At 36.5% G+C, this 24,765-nt stretch overlaps 1 protein-coding gene across 1 annotated transcript in view; it reads right to left on the bottom strand.

Moving 5' to 3' along the window:
- Nucleotides 1-9,192: 9,192 nt before the first annotated feature.
- Nucleotides 9,193-24,765, bottom strand: part of Nup214 (nuclear pore complex protein Nup214) — an 82,883-nt gene continuing 67,310 nt past the window's right edge. The window contains exons 27-33 of the mRNA XM_089244839.1: nucleotides 24,576-24,629; nucleotides 21,778-21,920; nucleotides 21,510-21,650; nucleotides 20,210-20,363; nucleotides 15,922-16,067; nucleotides 15,739-15,793; nucleotides 9,193-9,364 (exon numbers count right to left, since the gene is read on the bottom strand). Of these exons, the coding sequence (XP_089100965.1) occupies nucleotides 9,322-9,364; nucleotides 15,739-15,793; nucleotides 15,922-16,067; nucleotides 20,210-20,363; nucleotides 21,510-21,650; nucleotides 21,778-21,920; nucleotides 24,576-24,629 (736 nt within the window). The 3' untranslated portion in view covers nucleotides 9,193-9,321. The remainder of the gene's footprint in view (nucleotides 9,365-15,738; nucleotides 15,794-15,921; nucleotides 16,068-20,209; nucleotides 20,364-21,509; nucleotides 21,651-21,777; nucleotides 21,921-24,575; nucleotides 24,630-24,765) is intronic.

Below are 24,765 nucleotides of genomic sequence, written 5' to 3'. Positions count from 1 at the left end.
CCGATATTGCCCGTACAAACTTTCACTTGCAGCTGTTGCTTGCACATGATTATGTGATGTCACGCTCGACTCCGGTTCTCACTGCAGTTTCTAGCTGGCGTTGAGGTCGATTCAGAATGGCCTTGGAATATCCTCTGGACAGACGAAGCTCATTTTCACTTGGATGGTGCAGTCAATACTCGCAACTGCCGAATTTGTGAACCAGAAAATCCTCACGCTATCTCAAAGGTTCCGTTACATTCACCAAAAGTGACGGTATGGTGTGCATTTACTGCATCGTTTATTTTCGGTCCCTACTTCTACGAGGAGTTTCGTTCTACAGGTCCAGTGACATGTTCGATTCCCGGGAAACAATATGCATTGCTGTTACAGAACGAAATTGTTCCGGCTCTGGAAGCACGTCACTGCCTTGCAGACACAATCTTTATGCAAGACGGAGCTCCTCCACACATTGCAGTGTGTGTTACGAAAATGTTCTTAAAACACATTTTACAGAAGAACCTGTCATCAGCCGGCACTTCCATATTCTATGGCCTTACCGCTTCCGGACCTTACTTCATGCGATTTTCGGCTTTAGGGGCATTTGAAACGGCTGGTAAGTCGTGACAATCCAAGAACTTTAAGCTGCCTTAAAGGCAGCATTTCACACCACGTGCTGAACATTTCCCCGCACACACTTCGGTTAGTTGTGAAGCATGCCATCTTGCGGTTTCACATGGTATCTGTAAATGATGGCCATCATGTGGAACATGTTTTGTTGCAGTAACAATCCCCCACACGCACTCACTCAAACACAAACATCTACTCCCTAGTCTTTCCCTTCATACGTAGTCCCCCGTGGATACAATTTGTATGCCCGCACATGGTCCGGGAAGGGAAATTTCATTCTGGTCTGGTCCAATGACTATAAGTGAAATGGGTGACTTCAGTGACGTCACGACCTTCGCGCGGAGGCTTTAAGCTATAGCAGAGCAGACGAAATTCTGCTGACAAGGTGGGGAAGGGGAGTAAAAAAAAAGGCTTGAAGAGTCTGCTGAAGTAGTACTTGAACGGCCCCTAAGGGCTACCTTGCATAAAAAGGAAATAAAACGACAACCTCAAATGGCTATTGCGTTTTTTTTGGGGGATTTATTCCTGTCTTCACTGAATAGGAATAAGCGAAGAGAAGTTGTGTGGATAGAAGAGCGTGTATTATACACCCACGCTAAGTTGGCCTCTGGCTACGTCATGAAACGTCACGATGGGCGATTCCATTCATCTTCTTTCGGTAAAAAAAGGTCGCTGGAAAAAGGAGCAGGTTCGTATTTTCCGTTGGCGTCTTTCGCGCTTTTTTTAGGGACTTTTTTCCCCCTTTTCCCTTACATATCCCCTACTTGGAAAAAATGAACCCTTCCTTCGCGCGTCAACGTCTGATTCCTCAGTATGGGCATACAATATAATTGAAATGTCAAAAAAAAAAAAAAAAACAGAGTTAAAAGAAACATAAAAATACCGAACTAAAAAATCTGTTGCTCGTCAATCGACGCGCAATGAATACGCATCACCGAAATTTCAGAGGTGTTATTATTTTTATAATGTAAGCTAAGTGGTTCGAACGAGTGATTTATTGTATTTATTCGTTGAGAAATCATCGCCATTCTTTTAATGTCGTCATTGAATCCGTCCAACAGCCCTCTCGGGAGAACACGTGAAAGTGATAATAAAAACAAAATATTAAAAAGAGAAAAAGAGTTTCGCACATTTTTTGGAGAGCGGACGTTTCCGGTCGATCGCATAAATCGCACTTTCGTGTCATATTTATGTGTTTATCCTGCGATATTCGAACTCCTCAACAGGAATGTAGTTTATGTTTTCTTTCGCTGCTGCGATTCGGGAAACTGTTCTATTATTATTATAATCATCATCGAAAAAGGGATGATTTCTTGAAAACGGCGCATAGAAACGAGAGAGAGAGAGAAATAAAAAAAACTACTTATACGCACTCGTTATGAACCTTTTCTGTTATAAATCTGGTTTCGTTACAACCGATGAAAAATGAATAACTTTTTTTTGTAAAAGTGGCCGTTTTCAAGTATTACGTCAGCAAATTTTTAGAAAGTTTTGACCCTAACCCCTTGAGCCATGATTGTTGTGTTATTTTGCAAAAGAAAAAACGTAAAACACCCTCAGAAGGGAGAAAAATCTGAAACCCCCCCCCCTCGAGAAAATCCTGCGTACGCTTATGCCCCCCCCCCCTGTAAGCAAAAGTCAGCGAAACTCTAACACCCCCCTCCCCCCACCCGTCAGCAAATTCTGTGGTTTTTGGTCAGAACATGATGACTCCAAAATCATATTTTTGAGATATAAGCAAAGCCGTAGCGGAGGGAGGGGGGGGACCTCGGAAGTCTGGTCCCCCCCCCCGAAATGTGAGAAAATGACCGAAAAAAGGGAAAAAGATGGCCAAATCTATTGTTCTATCACTTTGATGTCCCCCGCGGACGACATTTCTGGCTACGGGCCTGGATATAAACATTTTCATTGCCATTGAAAAATCAAAAATAAAGCACACACACACAAATACAAATGACAATATCATACATCAGCATGTTGTTTAGCCGTACGCATGTATTCGTGCATTTATCTCACTTGTAATTAGTTATAGTTAGCAAGACTTACTGCTAGATGAAAAAGTCATTTTTTGGGGATATCATGTTCTGACCAAACACCACAAAATCTCGTCATCAGTTATGTACCCTATTTCCCAACACGTATTGGTGGGTACGCGGGGACCATCAACCCATGGCTCGTGGGCCAAATGCGGCTCTCGAAGTCGTTTGATGTGGCCCGCGACCTCAAGGCGAACTAAGCGGCATATTTTTTCCCAAATTACTTGTTACCCACGTGGCACATTACAGATCACTTAAGTGGCCATGGCACATTCTTGCTTCAATATAAACAGGGGTATTCAGCAATATGAGGGTCCGTGGCACATTTCCAAATCACTCAAGTCCCCTGGGGCTGACTTACTGATCATTTAAGTGACCTCGAGCACATTTACACACCACTCAAGGCAACCCTGTGGGCACATTTACAGATCACTTAAGTGGCCGAGGCACATTCTCCCTTCAATTAAGGGGATCTGTGACATCACTCAAGTGAACAATTGCCCGCCACCTCAAACCAAATTTTGCAAAAATGAACCAAGCGGCACATTTACAGATCGCTTGAGTGGCTCGTCGCACAATTCCAGAGCATTTAAGCGAGCCGTGACACATTTCCAAATCACTCGAGTAGGCCCATGACACATTCACGAATCACTTGAATGACCCGCGGCACAGTTTCAAAACATCTAAGTGGTCCGTGGCACATTCAGTGAGTGAAAGTGACACAGTTTTAGAGCACTTAAGCAAGCCCCAGTGCGGTTCTACATCACTCAAGTTACACGCGGCTCATTCCCAGATTACTGAAGTGATCCGTGGCATAATTACGGATCACGTGAGTGATGCGTGACACTGTTCCAGAGCAGTTAAGCGGCTCGGTCATTTTCTATATCACGATCACTTGGACCCGCGAAACATTCAGAGATCGCTAAATTGACTTACATCATCAAGAGGGAAACGCGATCCCAAATACGGGATATCACTGAAGATTACCAAAAAAAGCTATTCATTGCCTTAAATACAATTCGCTAATTACCATTACCACCTGAAAAGGGTGGTAAAATATAGGACTGCCACCAATATTGGAATTGAAAAAAATGTTTTTCACGAAAAATATATTCAAATAATCCGATGACCATATTTCATTGATAAAAATACGGTGAATTGGGATCTTAAATAGCATAAAAGAGGGGACATTACATTACCGGGAAAGGATCAAATATGTTGCCAGAAGTAGGCGCACTAATCAACATTTTTTGCTGAAATTACTGTAAAATTGCTGAAAAATCGTTGAAACTGGCAAATATCTGAAATGAATATATTTTTTGCCACAATTTATCATTATATGATTTATATAGTACGTATGAAAACGCTTTGTATTCACGACTTCAGTAAATATTAGAAATTCAAATAAACTTGAAAAATTAGACAAATGTGTAAAAAAACGAAACAACCAAAATTACAGGAATGTCCCGTAATACGGGACACATGTGGTCCATCAATTTGTATCTGACTTTTCACTGGTCCTTGGGCTCAAAGGCTGATATACGCTGCTCTAGGAGCAACGCTGCCGTGGGATTGCAACCTTGTCCAGGCCAAGATTATTCCTTGCAACACTTCCTCATCTCATTGCTTTTTCCCCTCCCCCCTCTCAAATCTTCATATATTATACACCGTACTTATACACTGAAGAGCCAAAAAAGCTGGTAAACCTGCCTAATATCGTGTAAGGGCCCCCGCGAGCCCGCAGAAGTGCCGCAACACGACGTGGCATGGACTCGACTAATGTCTGAAGTAGTGCTGGAGGTAACTGACACCATGAATCCTGCAGGGCTGTCCATAAATCCGTAGGAGTAAGAGTGAGTGGAGATCTCTTCTGAACAGCACGTTGCAAGGCATCCCAGATATGTTCAATAATGTTCGTGTCTGGGGATTTTGGTGGCCAGCGGAAGTGTCTAAAGTCAGAGGAGTGTTCCTGGAGCCACTTTGTAGCAATTCTGGACGTGTGGGGTGTCGCATTGTCCTGCTGAAATTGTCCAAGTCCGTCGGAATGCACAATGGACATGAATGGGTGCAGGTGATCAGACAGGATGCTTACGTACCTGTCACCTGTCAGAGTCGTATCTAGACGTATCAGGGGTCCCATATCACGCCAACTGCACACGCCCCATACCATCACAGAGCCTCCACCAGCTTGAACAGTCCCGTGTTGACATGTAGGGTCCATGGATTCATGAGGTTGTCTCCATACCCGTACACGTCCATCAGCTCGAAGCAATTGGAACCGAGACGCGTCAGACCAGGCAACGTGTTTTCCACTTCTACCCTCCCGCCTATGCTAATAATACCAATTTAAAGCCTTATTATGTGTTCAGCCTAAAGGCCCCCTACTCACTGTGACTGGGTCCAGTCATTCTCCTCGTGCCTCGGGAAAGCAATAATTTATGTCTTTCAATACAAAGGCAATAAAATAATGACTGGACGAGAGGTTTCCTTCCCTCACCAAGCGTCTTCCTTTGAAATTTCCGCAAAAGTACAGGAAAAAGTGACGCCGGTTGTGGTTGCCGATAGCATTTAGCGGTTTACGTCCAACCTTTTGTTATCTTTTACCTTAATTATCTGACCCTGTGTCAGGACCCAGTCATAGTGAGAAGCGGCCTTAAACACCATTTCTTTTCCGGCCCACGTTTTGAAAATTTGACAAAGGATTCCACACTCGGAAACTTTCTGAAGCCGAAGCACAAATTTTCTAATTCCAGTCAGCCGAGGTTGGACTGAGATCTGTTTCCGCATTGGATGTGTTAAGTTGGATATACGCCGAGAAGGAAAATCATTTCGTACCGACGCGACGGTATACCTACTGGAAAGACACTCTTTCAACTGACGACGGCCATGAAAGCCTCATCAATTCCCAGATAAATTGGACAAAAACGATAAACAAACACATCCCATTATTTCTACATCAACTGATGAAAAAACAAAGGAATAAAATCGGTTTTCATTTTGCTTCATCCTTAATTTTTTTTGTGCTTTATAAGCCGCAACTTTTGTCCGTAAAGACATTAAATAACAGTTTCCACAAAAAAGAAAAGAAAATTAAGGAGAATAATGGAATTTCATGTGTTATATATTTTTCTGCCTCAACTGTAATATATCTTAACAGCTTGAAGAGCATTTTATATACTTTTATTTATTTATTATTATTATTTTTTATTGTTGTTCGAGATCAATCCGCATTATTTCCGAGGCGCCGTAAATAACACACGTTGCCAATTTATGTTTTGTTTCTCACGACAGCCTTTGAAATATCGATTATCATTACCATTGTTCGTTCAGATGGAGTTTCGAATCTCTCTCCATTTTCCTCATTGTTCGTAAAAGTAGCTTTTACAAAATTATTCCAAAAAAAAAAAGAATTCTTTAAAGGAATTCTGAAGGAAAAGTCGATGGAATTGTGGACTTTTGTCCCGTTTTTTGTTAAGTCATTATGTACAAGTTTCTTTTTTCTTCTCGAAATTACACCTTGGGGAATGCACAAAATGAACAAAAGTAAACTAAACATTGATATGTTCATGGGAGGTATTGCGGTAAAAACAAAATGTCTTAAATTACAAAGGGTTTACTCGTAAAAAAATGTAAGTTTTTTTTTTTTCACGCTGAAGAATAAAAGACATTTTTTAGTTGAGAAATTTCCTGAATATTGCGCTTTGAGCTCATGTTCTCCATTTTATAACCTAGAAACGTCACCGTGTTGTGTTAATTTTAAAGTAGATCCAATTTACAAACTTTTGTTCAGTAAATTCCGGATAAGAGGATTAACTGGTTATAAGGAAAGAGCTTTTTTTTTTGTCTCATTAAATTTCTAAATTTATAGAAATAGAAAAATCGGGTATGTGGATAGAGCATTCAGCAGAATGCTAATTCTCCGCTTAAACCGCTTTCTAAAACTTAAGTATGTAAATTCCAAAACAGCGAGGTTATATATGAAGTATGAGGATTATAGAATATAGTCGGGTAAATATGGAATACCGGGTTTCTCCGACTTGCTGTATGGCTGCCAAATGTAACAGTGATATAAACTACCTTCAAATACTAAAATGATATTCATGCGAATGCATGCGAACATCCACTCAGCATATATACTTAACCCATGGCCCATAGGCCAAATGCGGCTCTCACAGTCGTCTGATGTGGCCCGCGACCTCAAAGCGAACTTAGTAAAAATGAACTAAGCGGCATATTTTTTCCCAAATTACTTGTTACCCACGTGGCACATTTACAGATAACTTAAGTGACCTCGGGCACATTCTTTCTTCAATTAAGTGGATCGTGGCACATTTACAGATAACTTAAGTGGCCATGACACATTCTTGCTTCAATATAAACAGGGGTATTCAACAATATGAGGGTCCGTGGCACATTTCCAAATCACTCAAGTCACCTGGGGTTGACTTACTGATCATTTAAGTGACCTCGAGCACATAGACTCATCACTCAAGGCGACCCTGTGGGCACATTTACAGATCACTTAAGTGGCCGTGGCACATTCTCCCTTCAATTAAGGGGATCTGTGACATCACTCAAGTGAACCATGGCACATTTACAGAGATCACTCAAGTAACCATGGGAGTTACTCCAGATCACTTAAGTAACCTAAGGCTGATTTACTGATCGCTTGAGTGGCCCGCGGCACATTCTCACTTCAATTAAGTCACCAGCGACACGTTTTCAAACCAATGAAGTAGATTGCATTCTCGAAAAGGTACATAACTGTAGAGCCGACTTTTGGTTCATAGGCCCTTGTGATAACTAGCCTGCATACCGGTCGAAGCTAGAGGAAACTCAGACGGAGGACTGGCAGTAGTTCTGACTTGTAAGCCATATACTTTTTCTAGAAAATTACATCTTGTAATCATAAGGCACTCTTACACACATCGCGGAGAGTCCAGCCGCACCACCAATAGTTGGTCATTCCAATTTACTTCAACACACCAGCCATATCCCTATACGCAATTTACTGCCGTCAATGAGTTGGTTTTGAGGCGCCATCTGTCGGTGGTCGCCTCAAGCTCGTAAGGGAAAATACCGTTATCACATATTCTATATTTGGAAGTGAAAATGGAGTGCTTGCCATTTTCATGTTATGCAACTATACCATAGGCTGACCATATTTTCTCGAGAGAAATTAGGATTCCAAATACGGGACATCGCCAATTATCGCCAAGAATGACGCTGAAAATGCACAGAGTTGCCAAATATTGCTGAAATTACAAAAAAATCGCAATGGCGGGAAAAGAAGCGTTACTGCAAATTCAGTGGATTAAAATGAATTCCACGAAATAAAACGTTCAACAAGACAAATGTTGGAAATTAATGTTCTTATTTATAGTTGTAATTGTCATAATATAATTTATGAGCTGAAAAATAATTTCGATCTTTGACTTCAATGAAGAATAAAAATCCAAGTAGGCGTCACGTAAAGGGGAAAAACCGGGACAATTTTGCCAAAAAGTCGGGACGGCTAGAAAAAGAAAGAAAACCGGGACCGTCCCGGAAAATACGGGACGCATGGTCACCCTACTATGTTGAAAGTCTGCCTGCTTCATGCAGAGAGAAACAACCTAGAAATTTTGCCAAATATCTGATGAGATATCTGATGTTAAAACTGAATTTTTTTGCTTCTTTTTAAAATTCAAAAAAGTGTTGCAAACTTCCAACACTTAACCAGTAGTAGAGTTTCTATCAGAGAATTTTCAACAGTTTACAGAAATTTCTATTACGTCCTGCATTTCATACGACATTTTGCCTGCCCTGACTGTGTGAGCACATTTACTTCCAATCAACTAAATGACTGTATGAGTGACCAAGTGAATGTGTAAGTGACTGTATGAGAGAGAGGGAGAATGCAAGGCCAAGTAAATGGTCATTCATACAATGATGCACTCATAGTCACTTTACATGCTTAATCATACTACTTTACTGCACACCAACTCTGGTCATATCACATTCAGTAATTTCAAACCATTAGAGTTGGGTGGGAAATGAAGGTGCCATCTATCAGTGGTTGCCTCAGGCTCGGTAGGTAAAGAAATTGATTTTAACATTCTTCCCCCCCCCCCCCCCCGGAAACTGAGTGACCACACAGGTGAGCAACTACAGCAAGTGAATGATCATGAATGATCAAATGTGTGTGAGTATTATCCAAGTGAGTAGGTGAGCAAGAAGCAGGTAGTTAACTCGCTCATAGTCACTCACTCATATAGTTAATCACATGAACGGTCACTCACTCACTGAATTGGTTACTCACCTCACTTGGACATTCATACATTCAGGGCAGGCAAAATTTCCAGATCCTACATTTTCATCAAAATGGCACACTACTATCTGACAAGAGGTTCCGGTATAACAGGCAATTTTTTTTTCTTTTTTTGTGGATCATTTTTCATAATTTTATTTTAGAATCAACTGTAAAATTCAAGTTCCTTCCAGACTCACTTCATGAAACATCTCAAACATAAAATAAGCGCAAATTAAGCTCTAGGAAAATCTCAAATCACACCGAAATTTATTTATTTTTTATTGATAAAATAACATCACATATTATGAAAAAATTCATCTGTGTGAATCAGAGTCCCTAATATATTTTACACCATCAAACTTCGATATAGATAAAAATATCTTCTCAATTTCGCCACTGAGTGAATGCTGATGAACCACCTGTATTGCTGAAAGTGAAAAAAGAAAAACCAAACATTACCGATATTCACACACGGTTCATATGCTTTAAAAGTGTAAAAACAATTCAAGAACTATTCAAGCACTTTTCCAGACAAAATTTAAATATTCAAGGACAATAATATCGTGGTTAATAAAAAATAAATTTTTCTCAAAAAATGAAATTAGTTCAATTTTTAAAGTTTATATTCAACCTTTACTCACATTTTTAATTTCGACTTTGAAATACAATCCATAGAATTAAAAAAAAGAAAAAGAATTATAGTTTGCATTTCAACTTGAAGACAACACAATGTTCAACAGGTCTTGGTTAAAAAACAAAAAAAAACATTATATAGTTTAGTATACAAATGACATTTAAGTAGAAATCATTTTGTATCAAACAATACTGAAATACCTTCGGTAATGCCTCATCAACCATCGGTCGTAGAGGTACGAGTCTAATTCAAAAAATGCTGCTCAAAAGGCATTCAAAAGTTATCCTTTAACAGTTTTGAAAGTACAGTATGTCACAAAATAAAAAATCTAAAAATTGGTATGTGGTCATCTTTTCCTATAACTTCAAATTAGAAAGTTGTTGTCATGTCTTTTTTGAGGCCACCAAAAAAAATAAATAAATAAATAAAAAAGTAAATTCCAAGTTTGTCAGTGCAATATTCGAGTGATATTCAAATTCACAAATCGAAGAAAAGTTGGGAAAGGACAGCGTGAATGAGGGAAAGCAACATTGTCGGTAAGTTTTAGCTGTTTTTTCATAACTTTGCTCAGATGTTTGAATTTGAATACCTTAGTGAATATTGCACATAGAAACAGATTTTTTTTTTTTGGGATCAAAAGGGAAACAATTTCCTAATTGGAAGTTGGAGCATGGGGTGTATATAAAAATTAATATTTTTTATTTTGTGACATACTGTATTTTTACTCTCAAAACAGGTACAGGGTAATTTTTGAATAGCTTTCCAGTATTTTCAAAATTGGAATCATACCTCTACTATGGACTGTTGATGAGATAAAGGCTGCATTAGCACTTACAGGACACCCTGTATAAGTAGGGTGATCATATGACCGGTATTTTCTGGGATGTTACCTATTTTCATATAAAATTTGGTCATCCCGACTCTCACAAAAACATCTTATTTTCCGTATTTACAACAAAGCCGATTTGAATTTTTATTCTTTACTGAAATTAAGAATTAAAGATATTTTCCCCAACCCTATATTTTACGTTAATGTTCTTTTCCACAGAATTAAAGCTACAGATACAATGCAAGGGTGCTGCATTTTCTGCCTTCTGTGATTTTCTGGCAATTTTAATAAAAACTGACAATTTTTCTTACCTTCACCATCATTTTTTGATGACAAATGGTGATTTTCCAGTAGTTTTATAGAGTAAATATGGTAAGCCTACATATATGCAGCTGACATTCATTTTATTTTTGTATGTACATATATATATATATATATATATAAAATTCAAATAGTTTTCAATATTTTGAGAACAGTGTTTTGCTGCTTGATTTTAGGCAACATCTTCTTAAGTACAGAAATACCTCAGGTATGCCTGATCAAGTCCTGTTTTGAACATCGTCTCGAAACTCATTGTTATTGCTCTATTCATTTTTGAACGAGTGGAACATGGTTTAGAGGCAATTTAGTTGGGGGGGGGGGGGGGGGAAGAAACAAAAGTAGATGGAAATTCACAAAAAAAAAAAAAAAAAAAATTAAGCACTTGAACATGATTATTTTTTTCCAAGGAATGCAATGATTTTTCAAGGACTTTTAAAAGAGGTTGATCATTGATCATTTTTGTCGCACCACGGTCATTTTCTTCACACGAGGGCTAATTAGACCGGGACCTACAACTTATTGCCGGTTCCGAACGGCAGGCTTGTTTTTTATACTCACCGAGAGGTTGGTACGCTAACCCCTCGATGGGGGACTCCCTGCAGTAGCAATTTTTTGCTGCGGTGAAGTCGCCGTTTTTTGTCGTACCCCTGTCAGGAAAGTTTTCTGACAAGGACGAACCGGGTATCGAACTCGCGACACCTCTAAACATCCTTTGGTACTTTAGGCGAGCATCTTATCGACCTGGGCTACCGCGCCCTTTTAAAAGAGGTGAAAATAAACTTTGCTTCTTCAAGGACCACGAATCCTGAAAAAATGCAACATAGCATTTCATTCGTTTTTCTATCAAGTGTGTATTACAGTAAATATTATTCCCGTTTTGATTATCCAAGGAACTTTCCATAAATTAATTATAAAAAAATAGGAGTAGCAAAACACACATGGTCAATGCCTAACATTGCAATGAACTCAATTACAGAATGCTGCAGCATGTGAAAGAGCTCTGAGTTCAGACCAGATATCACCCTTTGAAAGAAATCGTTGAAACAGACGGCTGTCTTAGACACAGAGGGACAGAAATTTATTTTCTTCACTAGGATGTTGAATATAAAAATAAATTTAGAACATTCTTGAACGGACAAATCTTAAATTAGTTCCCCAAGCACTATGGTGTTTTCCTGAATCATTCAGGAGTACTGACAGTAATACTCTTTTTTTCAAAGTACTGCAGGTAATCTTAGAAATGTTGCAATATTTTATGAAACTTTATATTATGTCCATATGATTTCTTTATTGCAATATACAGTAATTACAAATAACATTTTTGACACTTAATTTTCCCAATTTATACTACTTTCTAATTTCAGTTAATACAAAAACTCTGTAAGTTGTGCATTATCCAATTTTTTCGTTAGCCACGTAAAGTCTACTCCACATTCTCTTGGATAATCGAGATCCTACAAAATTTATATTCCCTCTTTCATAGGCAGATTATGTGAATATTTTCAATGCTTTGATAATAACCAGAACAAACATTATATCAGGGGTCTCTGCTACCCCTTTTTTTGTGCAGCTACAAATTTGTGTCCGCTTTCCAGATCCTTAAAAAAATTCTGGGTGTGAAAAACAAACCCTTCACAAAATACAAAAATTAAGTAGATCATATTTTGCTTTTCCAAAAATTATTTTTTACAAAATTAATGACCCTTTTCAAAAAAAATAATAAAAACTTTCACAAAAGTAGAAACCTGCAAAAAGTCTGGACAGATCCCTCCATAAAATGAAAATACTGAACATAACGAGATATAAAAACATGAAATTGATTTTACAATAACAAAAACACTGATTTAATGATTAAAATCTGTCTTGATCTCACTTTTTATGTTGGCAAGAGCATTTCTACATCCAACAAATTATAAGGGTTGTTCGAACAGTATTAGACCATACTTTTTTGTGTGTAATCCAATGAAGCGTGATTTAGTGCACATATGTGTGGGTGATCTTGGTCAGAATTTAAGCTAAGGTCACATTTTTTGCAAAATGTGAAAGAAAATCTTAGAATGCAAAAGAAGTAGCCGCTTTCGCAAAAATGTGTGCAGGAGGCAAGGCGTATGAGTAGACATCGATCTATCAATCATTAGCATTATAGCATTTTGCTAAAGCTTTCTTTCCTATCTTCGCGTTTTTGGTAGAGACACATTTTATCTCGCTTTAACCCTGATCTTGGTGCACATTCCTGAAGTTTCCCTGCCTGTAGAAACTGCCAATCTCCGGCAGACTACTGATGAGTGAGGAAATGTACATAAGCAATGTCACATTTTCAGTTTTGACATAATTGCAGAAAAAATTTAACAATGCTACATAATTGTGATAGAGCTGCCAATTGTGATGCCGAAACTCTTGGTAATACTCATAGGGGATGGTTGTGCTGTGTGGTGCATACTTTAGCATGTCCTATGCAATCACCAAACGAGTAGGATTCTGCTCAATTGTTAGCAGCTTTGATGCAAACTTCGTTGCAATTCTCCTGAAGCCTAAATCATCAGTCAAAATAGAGTGACTGAATCTAATGCTAATGCTCCCTTTCGTCCGCAAGATCTCTGATCTTGATTCAAAAAGCCTCTATCACCAGAGTCATCATTTGATGAATAACAATCCCATTTCTGGATGCTGAGAGCCTACCAGAACGTGTTCCACTCTCCACTGATGTGGGGTCATCTTTGAACAGTTGCATTGTACTCCATCTGTGTGGTGCCTATTTTTTTGTCTCCGGAATTGACTTTCAAATCTTGCGGATTGTTTCAACTTGCGAATCCTCAAGCTTCACACAAATTTAATGCAGTAGCATAGCTTAAAGTTTTTCCTGCCATTTAAAAAAAATACAACAGCCTCACTCACTCACACTTCTTCATTCATCGATGGTCTGCCAGTGACTACAGGGATGCAAGTGCCACTCATCCATTTTGGAGCACCAAGCTTTCATCTTTGGAGCAGAAATTTTGAAAATGCAGCAGGAGTAAAAACAGACTATCTGCAATATAAGGGGTAATGTTTCCCTAAAATGCTGAAAATTTTGCCAAAAATGGTTAGAACAGATAATTTTAAATAAATTTCTTCCACAAATTAAAGTCCATTTAAAATTTTTCTGAAGTACTTGCCACTGCTAAAGCATGCAATACTGAAATGACAATATCAATTGTTTGACTTTTTTTTTCAAAACATAAAACATACACATGCACACTGAAAGAAAAGTAATCTCCCCCCCCCCCCCAACATATAGCACAATTAAAAAAAATTTTTGAATTTCCAAAAATTTAAAAATTCATTCAAATTCAACACTATAGGCACTGGAAAGTAGGAGCTCAGGCCATGTATGACCCCGCCCAAGCAACTTTAAGAGAAAGCTGAGGCTCTCAAATAATTCCTGAACAGTCAATGCAATCCATCCCTGCATATGCCCTTGCGGGTTGTATATATGGTCATCTGGTGGAAACCCTAGACCCTGATAATGTTTTTGTTGTATCAGAGAATTATCCTTCCACAGCACTAATGACAAGGCAAGCCCACTGAAAATGCGTCCTGCACATGGAAAAACTACTAAACACAGTATTGATCTGTATTAACTGGGTCCACAAGCCCAGTTGCATTGCGAAGCAGTAAAATGCGTAACAAAAGTGGCTCAAATCCGAGCAGAAAAACAACGTCCAACCTAGAACAAGGTCAAACGGAAAGAGGTGTGAGTGATCGTGCACTTTGTTCCATGTGGAGTGCACACTAGTACCTGACAGATCATCATGCCAATCAGAGATCTGCGCCAGAAAAAAAAAAGGCTGTCTAAATAGAATGCACATGAATGAGCCAATTTCTTTACAGACTGCATCATTTTCTAAACCACGAACATACAAAAACTATCGAAGCAGGTAAAAAAAAAATTAGAGGGAATGCTGCTTATGAGAGCTGAAACCATCATGTGAGATTTTTCAATTCTGACACCCAGAGCACCATTTACCTGCACACAGGAAATAACTCAGTATATTGTGTGTACACTGCAAGCAGATTTTCAGAAGCAATCATTTTCACATTCTGATTGGCACAAACTATCAAACATGTGTGGATTCAGGATAATGTGTCAAGTGGGGTGATCTATTTTGTGTAGGTTCAATCAATTGCCCTGTATTTTACAAGCCAGACCAGTTTTCCCCATATTAATAGGTTCTTGGGAGAGATGATCACACTCCTCTGGATCAACGCCAGCTGTCAGAATCACAAAACCTGCCTGCACTTTCAAAATTATCCATACCACAAACCAGAATTGATTCAAATGCGCGATTCCGCACTTTGCCACACCTTGAAAAGAGAACCCACAAAGAGAACCATTTTGGAACAGCTCTTACATCCCTGCAGTGACTGCCAGCTTCTACATGCAGGAAAAAATTCAATCAGGCACACACTAGAATCTCCTACATATGTACACCAAAACCATTTCTCCCTAGCTTCATTAGTTTAAGCACGAAAAATTATGGTCCGATACATTTTTGAGCAAACCTCATTTTTTCCAGCTGATTTTTTATGCAATTTCTTTCACTAGTATGAATGTCATCATCGTCATCTAAGGCATCACCCGAAAATTTTGTGAGTTCAAGCTGTAACAATTTTCTGATAATTTCAGGTCCAAAGAACCATACCAATGCTGTGTTCTGTCATCTTCAGATGCATTGATTGTCATTTATATAGTGAGTTCAACCCTTTTAAGCACCATAGCATGAATCATTAACCCCCCCCCCCCATAAAATATATATGACATCTCTCTTTTATTATATATAAGTAATCTTTCTTCCAATTTTCAGCAGGTACAAGGTAAAGAGCATAGGAAAGATTGTTTCATTGACAAATCAACATAAAATATCTAGGCATGTCAATGATGATTAAAGAGTTAACTTGAGTGAAAGAAGTATGAATGTTCTTTTTAAACCTATTAGAGGTATCAAAGAAAAAGAAAAGAAATAATAATATCAAATACCTAGGGCTCCCAAAACCAGTTGGCTGTTGTTGTTGTTGCTGTTGTGGTTGCTGAACTAAAAAAAAAGAATTAAAAACATATATTGATTGAAATTAACATAACACTAAGTCAAAGTATTGGTGTACAGTTAGGCATGACTTCATGATAAACTGAGGTGAAAAAACAAAGTATATTTTATTATACCTCCAAAAGATGGCGGACTGCTACCACCAAATAAAGAACCACCACCTCCGAACAATGGCTGCTCAGTTTGCTGTGGCTGCTGCTGTCCGAAGCTTGGCTGCTGGGAAGCCAAGGCTCCAAATGACGGGAAACTGTTATTAGCAAAGCTATGAAAAAAAAAAATTCCGCCAAATATGTAAAACCATATCAATTGCCTATCATAAATTAATCATTCAACTTCCTTTTCATTATGTGTTCATGTAAATATAAAATCTAATGTTATACTATACCTTGTTCAATTGGCATGTGCACAGATAAACAAAAAATACTAATACAATATGAGTGGACTACTTTGGCCCAAAATAATAAAACATACCGTAGAAAAAAAATTTTGGTACTAATTTTTGATAAGCAGCAGCACTAAGCTAGTTCACAAATGGCTGGCTAGGAAGCAACAGTAGGGGTTTTGTATGTTGTGATTGCACATGGTTTTTTCATCTCTCAAAACTTTCAGCAGTAGAGGGTTGTAATCCAGCTGTGTCAAGTTAGGTAGGTGCATAATTAGAGACACAATTTCATGCTTTCAACTGCATTATAGTTAAAAAATTTCATTTAAATCACCCATTTTTTCTGAAAACATTAATTGAACATTTAAGCTCTGGTAACTTCAGCAATATGCCACACTTTGGCGAACATTTTGATCAGCCAAAGCAGGTCATATTTTGAAACCCTTGGTTATTTTGTTTGTAAGTACACTTAAAACATAACTATGCATTGGATAATTGTGTTTACTTTTTAAATGTCTATTCTGTTTGAAGTGTTTGTTTCCAGACTGGATAGATGGTATATAAATTCAAGCTTTAGCCTGAAAGTCAAAGTTACGAAGACTACAGCAATATGACCACCTTCACACACAAAACTGTTTAGATGCAGTTAGATCTATTGAAATAAACCAAAGGCAAGCAGCAGATAACTTTAAAATGCCTTGGAGAACCATTAAAAACAAACTTAAAAATGCATTTTATAGCAAACTAAGTGATCTTAGGATTTTCAGTGCCGAGGAAGAACTAGCATGTGCTGGTCAAGTGATAAAATATGTGTTTATTGGTTCCTAATAATTAAGCCTGTTAAAAGATGTCTTAAAATAAAAAATAAAAAACAAACACAAAACATAAATATTGCTATTTTAATGACTAATACCCTTTTGTATTTTGACTAATGTTACCCCCTCCCTTTTGTATTTACATACACATCATATAAGATGGCCTATCAATATAAAAAAGAATACTGGAACTGGAATAATGCAGACCAACTTGGCTAATTCAAATTTTAAGCATTCCATTAGAGTTTACTAATCATTTTAATACCACTAGCTTAATTTTTTTCTTTTTAAAGGGTTTTTGGCCGTAATTTTATAAGCTTAATTTTATATTTTCCCTTCATGTTTTGGATAATTTGAAGTCTGATTTAGATGTGCCATTTGCAAAATGTCTGTTTTCTCAGAACTTCTGGGTAAATTTTGGTCATCCCTATCTTCATTCTGTGGTTTACTGATCTTTTCCAGAATTTAACATGTAGCCAACATTGAAAAAATTACAATCAATAAAATCTAATCTTTTTGTTGTGGCTATTGAGCAATATTTAAGAAACATTGTTTTCTGTACTAGTTTCCATACACTAGCTTTTGTTTTTGCATGGGCAGAGCTGAAGTTTTACCAGCTCTTAAGTGACTTCATTAACAGCTGCCAAGAGCAGGTGCAAAAGTCACTTCTCAGGATATACAAAATGTGTGTGTGTGTGGTAACCTCTATGCAGACAGAACATTTAAAAGATGGAGTGCTGAAATCCAAGTCACGTCTGGTAAAATATGTTCGAAAAATCTGTGTCTCTTTAACGTTACTTTCATGCTAACTATGTATCCATGTAATCTCTGTTCATTCTAACTTGGGTCCTGATGTAAATAAAAGCATGTGTGCGATGTCCAAAATGATTGGTTGAAGAACATTTCACCTTTTCTCACTGTGGAACACCGCCAAAAATATAGTCCTTTGTCCCTCACACTATAAAATACCTCATAATTTTTATTTTTTAAAAATATTTATTCATATTATTTCAAAGTTATCTGGAAGACGGGAAAAATATTTTTTAACACACACACACATATATATATATTGGATCTTCTCATGAAAAAAACTAAAATGACTATTACTTGTGGAAGCTACAGATATGTTAGAAAAAGTCAGGCTATTGAAGCTCGAAAATTGCATCTTTCGTTCTTTAAATCAATTTGAAGATTTTTTAGTGTTTAAGTGCATCCAGGAAAAAAAATTACAATGAAATATTTACAAAGAAATATATTTATTGTGATCATTTACGTTTCATGCAGTCAAAGTAAATACATTCAATACATTATAAGTATTGAGATTTTTTTTGTGAGTGTATAGTTATCCTATATTGATGAACTGGATAATTCAAACCTTTCCACTATTATCTTGAGCTTTGAATTATCCAGGTTGGACTGTGATATTAGGTTTATTGGAAAGTGAATTTGTAAATTTAAAATAGTGGACCAAAGTAGCCTATGTTCACAGTAATAAAAAAAAAGATATACAGTAAAATGTCTTCAATGGAAGTGCAAGGGGCCGAGATTATTTTCTGTTGAACACCAGTTCCTGCTTAAAAAAGGTTCAATTGATATGATGTGTAAAATTATGTGATGATCTCTTGTGTGATTGAAATAAAAATAAATTAATTGAAGATAAAATAACTAATTAAAAATAGATAAAATAAATAAATCAACAGTCTATAATTACTAAATACTGTATTTGGGTTTTGACAGTATCTGTATAAAATTTCGACCTACACTGTTTTTCTTCTAAAATAACAGCATTTACGTTCTTTTTAACTTCTTCAAAAATTCAATTAGGGTGTCAATATCTCTCATGTCAGGTTCAATTTGTACATTATCACCTATGTTTATGTAATCTTCAACATCAGTTCCGTAACTAAGAATTTTGTGAGGGAAAGAACAACATGATTTTGCCACCCTCTTACCACTGTAAAATTTGATCATTTTATAACTGTTTTTGTTCCCACCTAAAATTTGCCATCCCTAAATTTTGCTGGTAGGGCAGCTGCCCATCTAATTAATTCTAGCCTTGCAATAATGGAATGCACACAGCTTGCATACAATTTTGTAAGCCTTACATAACATTTGGAAATTCAACCCTTATTCTGATTTTGCCCATGGAAAATCCCCTTTCCCAAAAAATTTTGTTACAATTTAAGAAAACAACTACTTGACTATGTATGGCTTATCAAAGCCATCAAGTACAGAAACAGTTTTTGCTAATCTAAGGGGTGGATGATGTAGAACTTATGTTAGCAAGCACAAATTGAGTAAAACATTTCGGTAGAGCACTTTAATATTTTGTATCATTCTTTGGTCTATTGGTCACCAAACACTCACAGCATTTGTGAAATTTTCTGTTAAAGGGTACAATTTTCTTTTCCGTTTTTGTGTTACACAGGTTCAGTTTAATACAGGTATTTTAATGTGTATTTTGGCATTGAAATCACAGGACCACTACTTTTTCCTGTTGAAGACAGATTTATGCTTAATATAGATACAGGTTCCATAAAAAACAGGTTTTACTCTTTATTTTTTGCCCATCTGATGCATAAGATATCACTCTTTTAGGCCTTCTGGTAGGACAAATGTCCCTTGAAGTCACATAAATATAGTATACTCTGCCCATATGCTAATCCAGCCCATTCAGTAATCCAGCGTTTTCCAGCAGGTTTTCTTTAAATACAGAAAAGAAAACATGCCACTGCATATCTGTTTGCAAAAGTTTATATTATTGAAATGGGCTTTCCCAGCTAACTTCCAGTAATCTGGCACACCCTGTTCTAATATGTGTCAGATTAGAGAGTCTCTATTGTATTTTTGTGTGTGTTCACTATTATAATTATGACCATACAGGGCAAGACTGGACAGGTAACCCAGTTGGCTCACTTAATGCTTCAAATATTATGGTTCACAATTTTGATTCTACCTTAAAATCTTGGCTTACAGACTTGACTCATGAGCCACTGGATTTGGATAGCAAAGTGAACCAGTACAGCCCTGTAACTTCATGCAATATGAGCATAACAATGATTTTGCGCTCTGTGTGATTATGATGATCAAATAATGCATATAACTGATACCACAGCTGATTGTTATGTAATTACTTGAAACACCCCTCCCAAAAAACAAAACAAAACATAACAAACAAACAAACATGACTAAAGAGGTAATAATTACTTTGAAAAGGTTGCTTGAGCAGATCCAAAAGGTGAAGTCGAACCGACAACATTTGTAGGTTGCACAGGACTTGATCCAAATGTTGGTGGGCTACCAAATGCTGGCGAACCTCCAAAAGTAGGGCTACTACCAAATGATGGTGCACCACCAAACCCTAAAAATACATAATTTTTATGAAATGGTTTTCAGACGGAATCTAAAATAAGCTAAAATCTACACTTGGTCGGATAGGGAAAAAAATCTACTTGAAATGGCAAAAGTATGAAATCTTTGACGATGGTAGAAAAGCAAACATTGATACAGATAATTGAAAATAATATATGCAAAAAAACAACAACTATAATCAGACCTGTCAACCTTCAGAAAGTAAAAAAGAAAATCTTGTAACTTTATAAAAATCCTGCAATTAACTTAAAAAGCAGCTAAACATACTTTTGTATGCTTAATTTTTTGATGGCCATAATGGGAATTAACATAAGTAATATTGACCATGTTACCCTATCTTGCAGGACATTCCTATATCTTACGTCATCATTTCTCATCCGACTAATCTAAAGAAATGTTCTTTTTTCAACACAATACTTTCTTGAATGATACTTACTGGATATTTTCGTTGTTTTAATAATTTTTTTTTTATGGAATCATTCTAATTAACACATTTATAGAAGCAACCCATTTCCCTCTCATCTGCATTTAGGAATTTTGTCTACAACTAATGATGCTTCATATTTTCCAGTATACATATCCTGACTTTCCGTAACTTTCACTATGAAATATGGCCAGCATAGTAATTTACCTATTGAATTATCTACCAGCTGTATTACAATAAAATACATATAAAAAACACTTTTAATGTGAATGGGCTACCATGTTTGTATACATTCATAGATTTGGGTGGCTTGACTATCATAATTCCGCATCCTCTTGTGTAGGCCTCGGCCAAACAATATTGTATTATAAAATAAATAAATTTGTAGAGCATACCATTCAGGTGATGTGTAAAATCTCTCCATATAAATGAGGAGGGAAGATTCACTTTCTAAAGAAACAACAGAGTGGCAGCAGAAAACTGCAAACTTAATGGTTCTGTTAATTTTCCCAAGTGTTCATTTTTTTTCATGTTAATGACAATAATTGAAACCTGGCAATACAAATTCATAATCCGGAAGCCCTGTAAAACATTACGAAATCTGGCATTACCAGGATAAATCCGGAAAGTTGGCAGGTCTGTATAATATACATAAATCATGCATAGAATGAAAAGACATCATGAACACAGTAGAACAAATAAACTGATTACCAGATTTCTGAGGAGTTTGTTGAAAAGCACCGAATCCTGAATGAGCAACTGAACCTCCAGGGTTAGAGAAATTTCCTCCAGCAAAGCCTGTAGCAGCAGGCTTCGTACCGAAAGCCATTGCACCCTGATTTCCAAATATATCTTGAATGAAAAAATAGTAGAATGATTATAGTTTGAACAGAAATTTTCATTGAAATTAGATATGTACCCTACTCTGAAGTTCTACCAACAGATGAATAAAAATATAATTGGACCAAAGAATACATACTGGAAGATGTACCGCCTCCAGAAGCAGTAATACTGCCAAACACATTTTTTGACGCATTCTGCTCACTTGGTTTTCCTCCGAGACCACCGAAGAAACTGCTCAAACCAAATCCTCCAGACTGATCAGGTGATTGGCCAAATGGACTATAATAATAAATAATATAAATCATTTCTAAGCTGATTATAATAAATTGAATATAAACTGAATTATATGTTACCGGATAACGTTGAAGCGCTGCTATGCAGTAGTGTGGTCATAGCGACAGACCCACATCACAAGAACCTGGGTTTGTGCCATGGTAGAGTTTGAAGCCAGGTTGGTTTGAAGTTGGTTTACTGTGTTTCCCAACTTTGAGGCATGAATGTGAGCTAATCTTCCCACTAAAAAGTCTCGCCACAGAAAGAAACAGCCCCCCCCCCCACAACATTACAAATATCCAATCGTTACATTTCACTCATAGAAAAATAGATGGTAGCATTAAAATTTCATGCACAACATTAGATTTATGTACATGTACACACTTCCCACACAATTCATTCAGTAGTAAATTGCTAATGGCGATAGACCAGAGTCATGCCCAGTTTAAAAGAAAGGATAACATTGAACAAAAATACAAAGTAATTTCATATAAAATAAATATTTTATCACCAGATGTCAGGAATGGCTGCATGGTCATAATTACTGATGCTCTTGGCAAAAGAAAAGACTGTGCCGTAGGTTCAATCCAAAATGAAGGTAGCTTCTGCATACTCATTGATATTATTAACAGTTTCTCCCCAAAGATCAGATGATAGTGATCATACAACACAGATTTATTTATAAAAAACAAAAGTGTGATTTGAAGTAATCAAGATTTGGCTCTGTCCTAGACAGAGAATGCTGCAACCACACATCTGAACAACATGGAAATAAGTTAACCAGAACAACCAATGGAATTCATGAATGCCCAAAAAATACATGGGAACAGAGAGGGAGTTCTATGACACTAACTGACCTCATTACTGCTGAATGGATATCTGAGAGCACAACGTGAAACTTTTGAAATTTACATCAGTGTATTTAATAATAATATAGAAAGAGGTCATAAGCAGCACTTCCCTCTATGATGCGTACAGGTAAAAAAAAAGTTAGAGAAGACACATTGGTCATAAGTCCCAGAAATTTCACATGAAAATAATTTTGAACTTTCTTTTTTTTGAAAAAGAAAAGATTGGCTAAAAAAATGTATCTGACACCTGAATGGTTTTTTCTTTCATCAAGCACTGCGTTAGGGCCATGCAAGAACACATACACAACGCATGGTCATTAGAAATTCTAGAATGTTTAAAAAATGTAGATATTGGTTCAGTAAACAGTACAAACATACAAAACAGAAAATACAGTCCGACCCGGTTATAATGGACACATATAATACTAATTTTCACATATAACAAAGTTTTTCCATGCCCCATGAATTTTGTATTGCTTATCTGTGTTATTTTGATTACTTTTATCGAACACTGATTTCAGCAAAGTATGCTTATGACATATTTTCAATAGGTACTTTTTGAGAATTTCTTCTTATTCTTATCTAAATCATCTTATTTGAAAATTTCCCTTTCTATAATGCTTAGTTACAGCTTAAAATGTTCTTTATTTTCCTGGAAGACATTCTATTGGCGCGTTTTTTGGTAATTATTGTAGAATCTTCTTAGCTTACTTTTTTTATTCTATTCCATAGAGTCCTATTTTACTTGAAGAAAGTCTTAGAAGTAAGAGAAAGGTTATTTTATTCTTAAGACAATAACCTCCAAAACACCTTTGTTACATTTGCCACCAGTGCTGTGACTGCTTCCCCCACATTATTTTTTATCATGTGTCAGAGCAGCCTCAGAACTGATTCAGAAATCAAAGTTTCTCATGTAAGACTCGATTCAAGCACCCACAGGTCTAAAACACTTCAGATGCCCATATTTGCCACTTTTCTTTTGCTAGATTTGGACATTGGTTGTGTTAGTGTTATCCCATGCAAGTAAATTTAAAGAATGCCTAAGTGCAAAGTGCCTTTCAATTGCTTTCAAAATTGAAGTTATACAGTTGGTTTAAAGCCAAAAATGGACAAAAAGTGAAGTATGAAAGAGATCCAGGATTGCTCAAAGTTTGTGATTCACGATTTTGAAGAGAAAAAAGGAATTGAAAAGAAATTCCAATTGAGAGAGAGAAGAATCCAATGTGATGATTTGAATATCTGTAAGAAGAGATTCAGAGGAGGAGTTCACACCAATATGGAAGCAGCTCTTGTATTGTTCGAAAAAAGTGAGAAGGAAATACTGTTTGTATGTTTCACTGATCAGGACCCTACTACAAGAAAAGACTTCACATTTGGCATGCTTATTAGGCAAATAAGTTTGTAACACAAACATTCAAAATCATATAAAGGAAAAATAAACTAGTTAATGAGTAACATGTTTTTGTTTACATATTTACTTATGTAAAATTTCATCGTTTTTAAATGAATTAATTTTTATAACAATCTACTTTTAAAATACTTAAATTATTGAAAAATAGGCATGTGCTTGTAAATTGTGTTTCATTTTGCTTAATTGTACCATTTTCCAAGACAGTATGGATGTAACGAAGTTTGCATATAATGAACAAATTCACGAATAACAAATTTGTCATTTTTTTCGACTCTGTTATAAGTGGGTCCAACTGTATTATGATGCAGGAGAAGTTGATAAAGGAAAGAAAATAAAAAGATTTTTTTTTAATCTGAGAATATGGACAAGAAAATTTAAAAAAATATAAATTTCACTGACCTTGTTGTGCTCTGAGGTTGCCCAAAAACTGCTTTTGTTAATCCAAATGAACCTCTGTGAATAATTAAAAAAATAATTCACATGAATGGATGATGTCATGAAAAATAATTGTAAGATGTAGAGGGAAAATTATTGCTGGTCATCAGATACAAAGCTCAAGTATAAAACACAAACACAAGAGAAATGTATA

Source organism: Pholcus phalangioides, unplaced genomic scaffold (genome assembly GCF_987345545.1).
Source record: "Pholcus phalangioides strain wild (caught in Gottingen) unplaced genomic scaffold, Ppha-v1.0 ptg000015l_1, whole genome shotgun sequence".
NCBI lineage: Eukaryota > Metazoa > Arthropoda > Arachnida > Araneae > Pholcidae > Pholcus > Pholcus phalangioides.
Note: the sequence above shows the minus strand (reverse complement) of the source record. Positions and strands in the feature narration are given on the sequence as shown.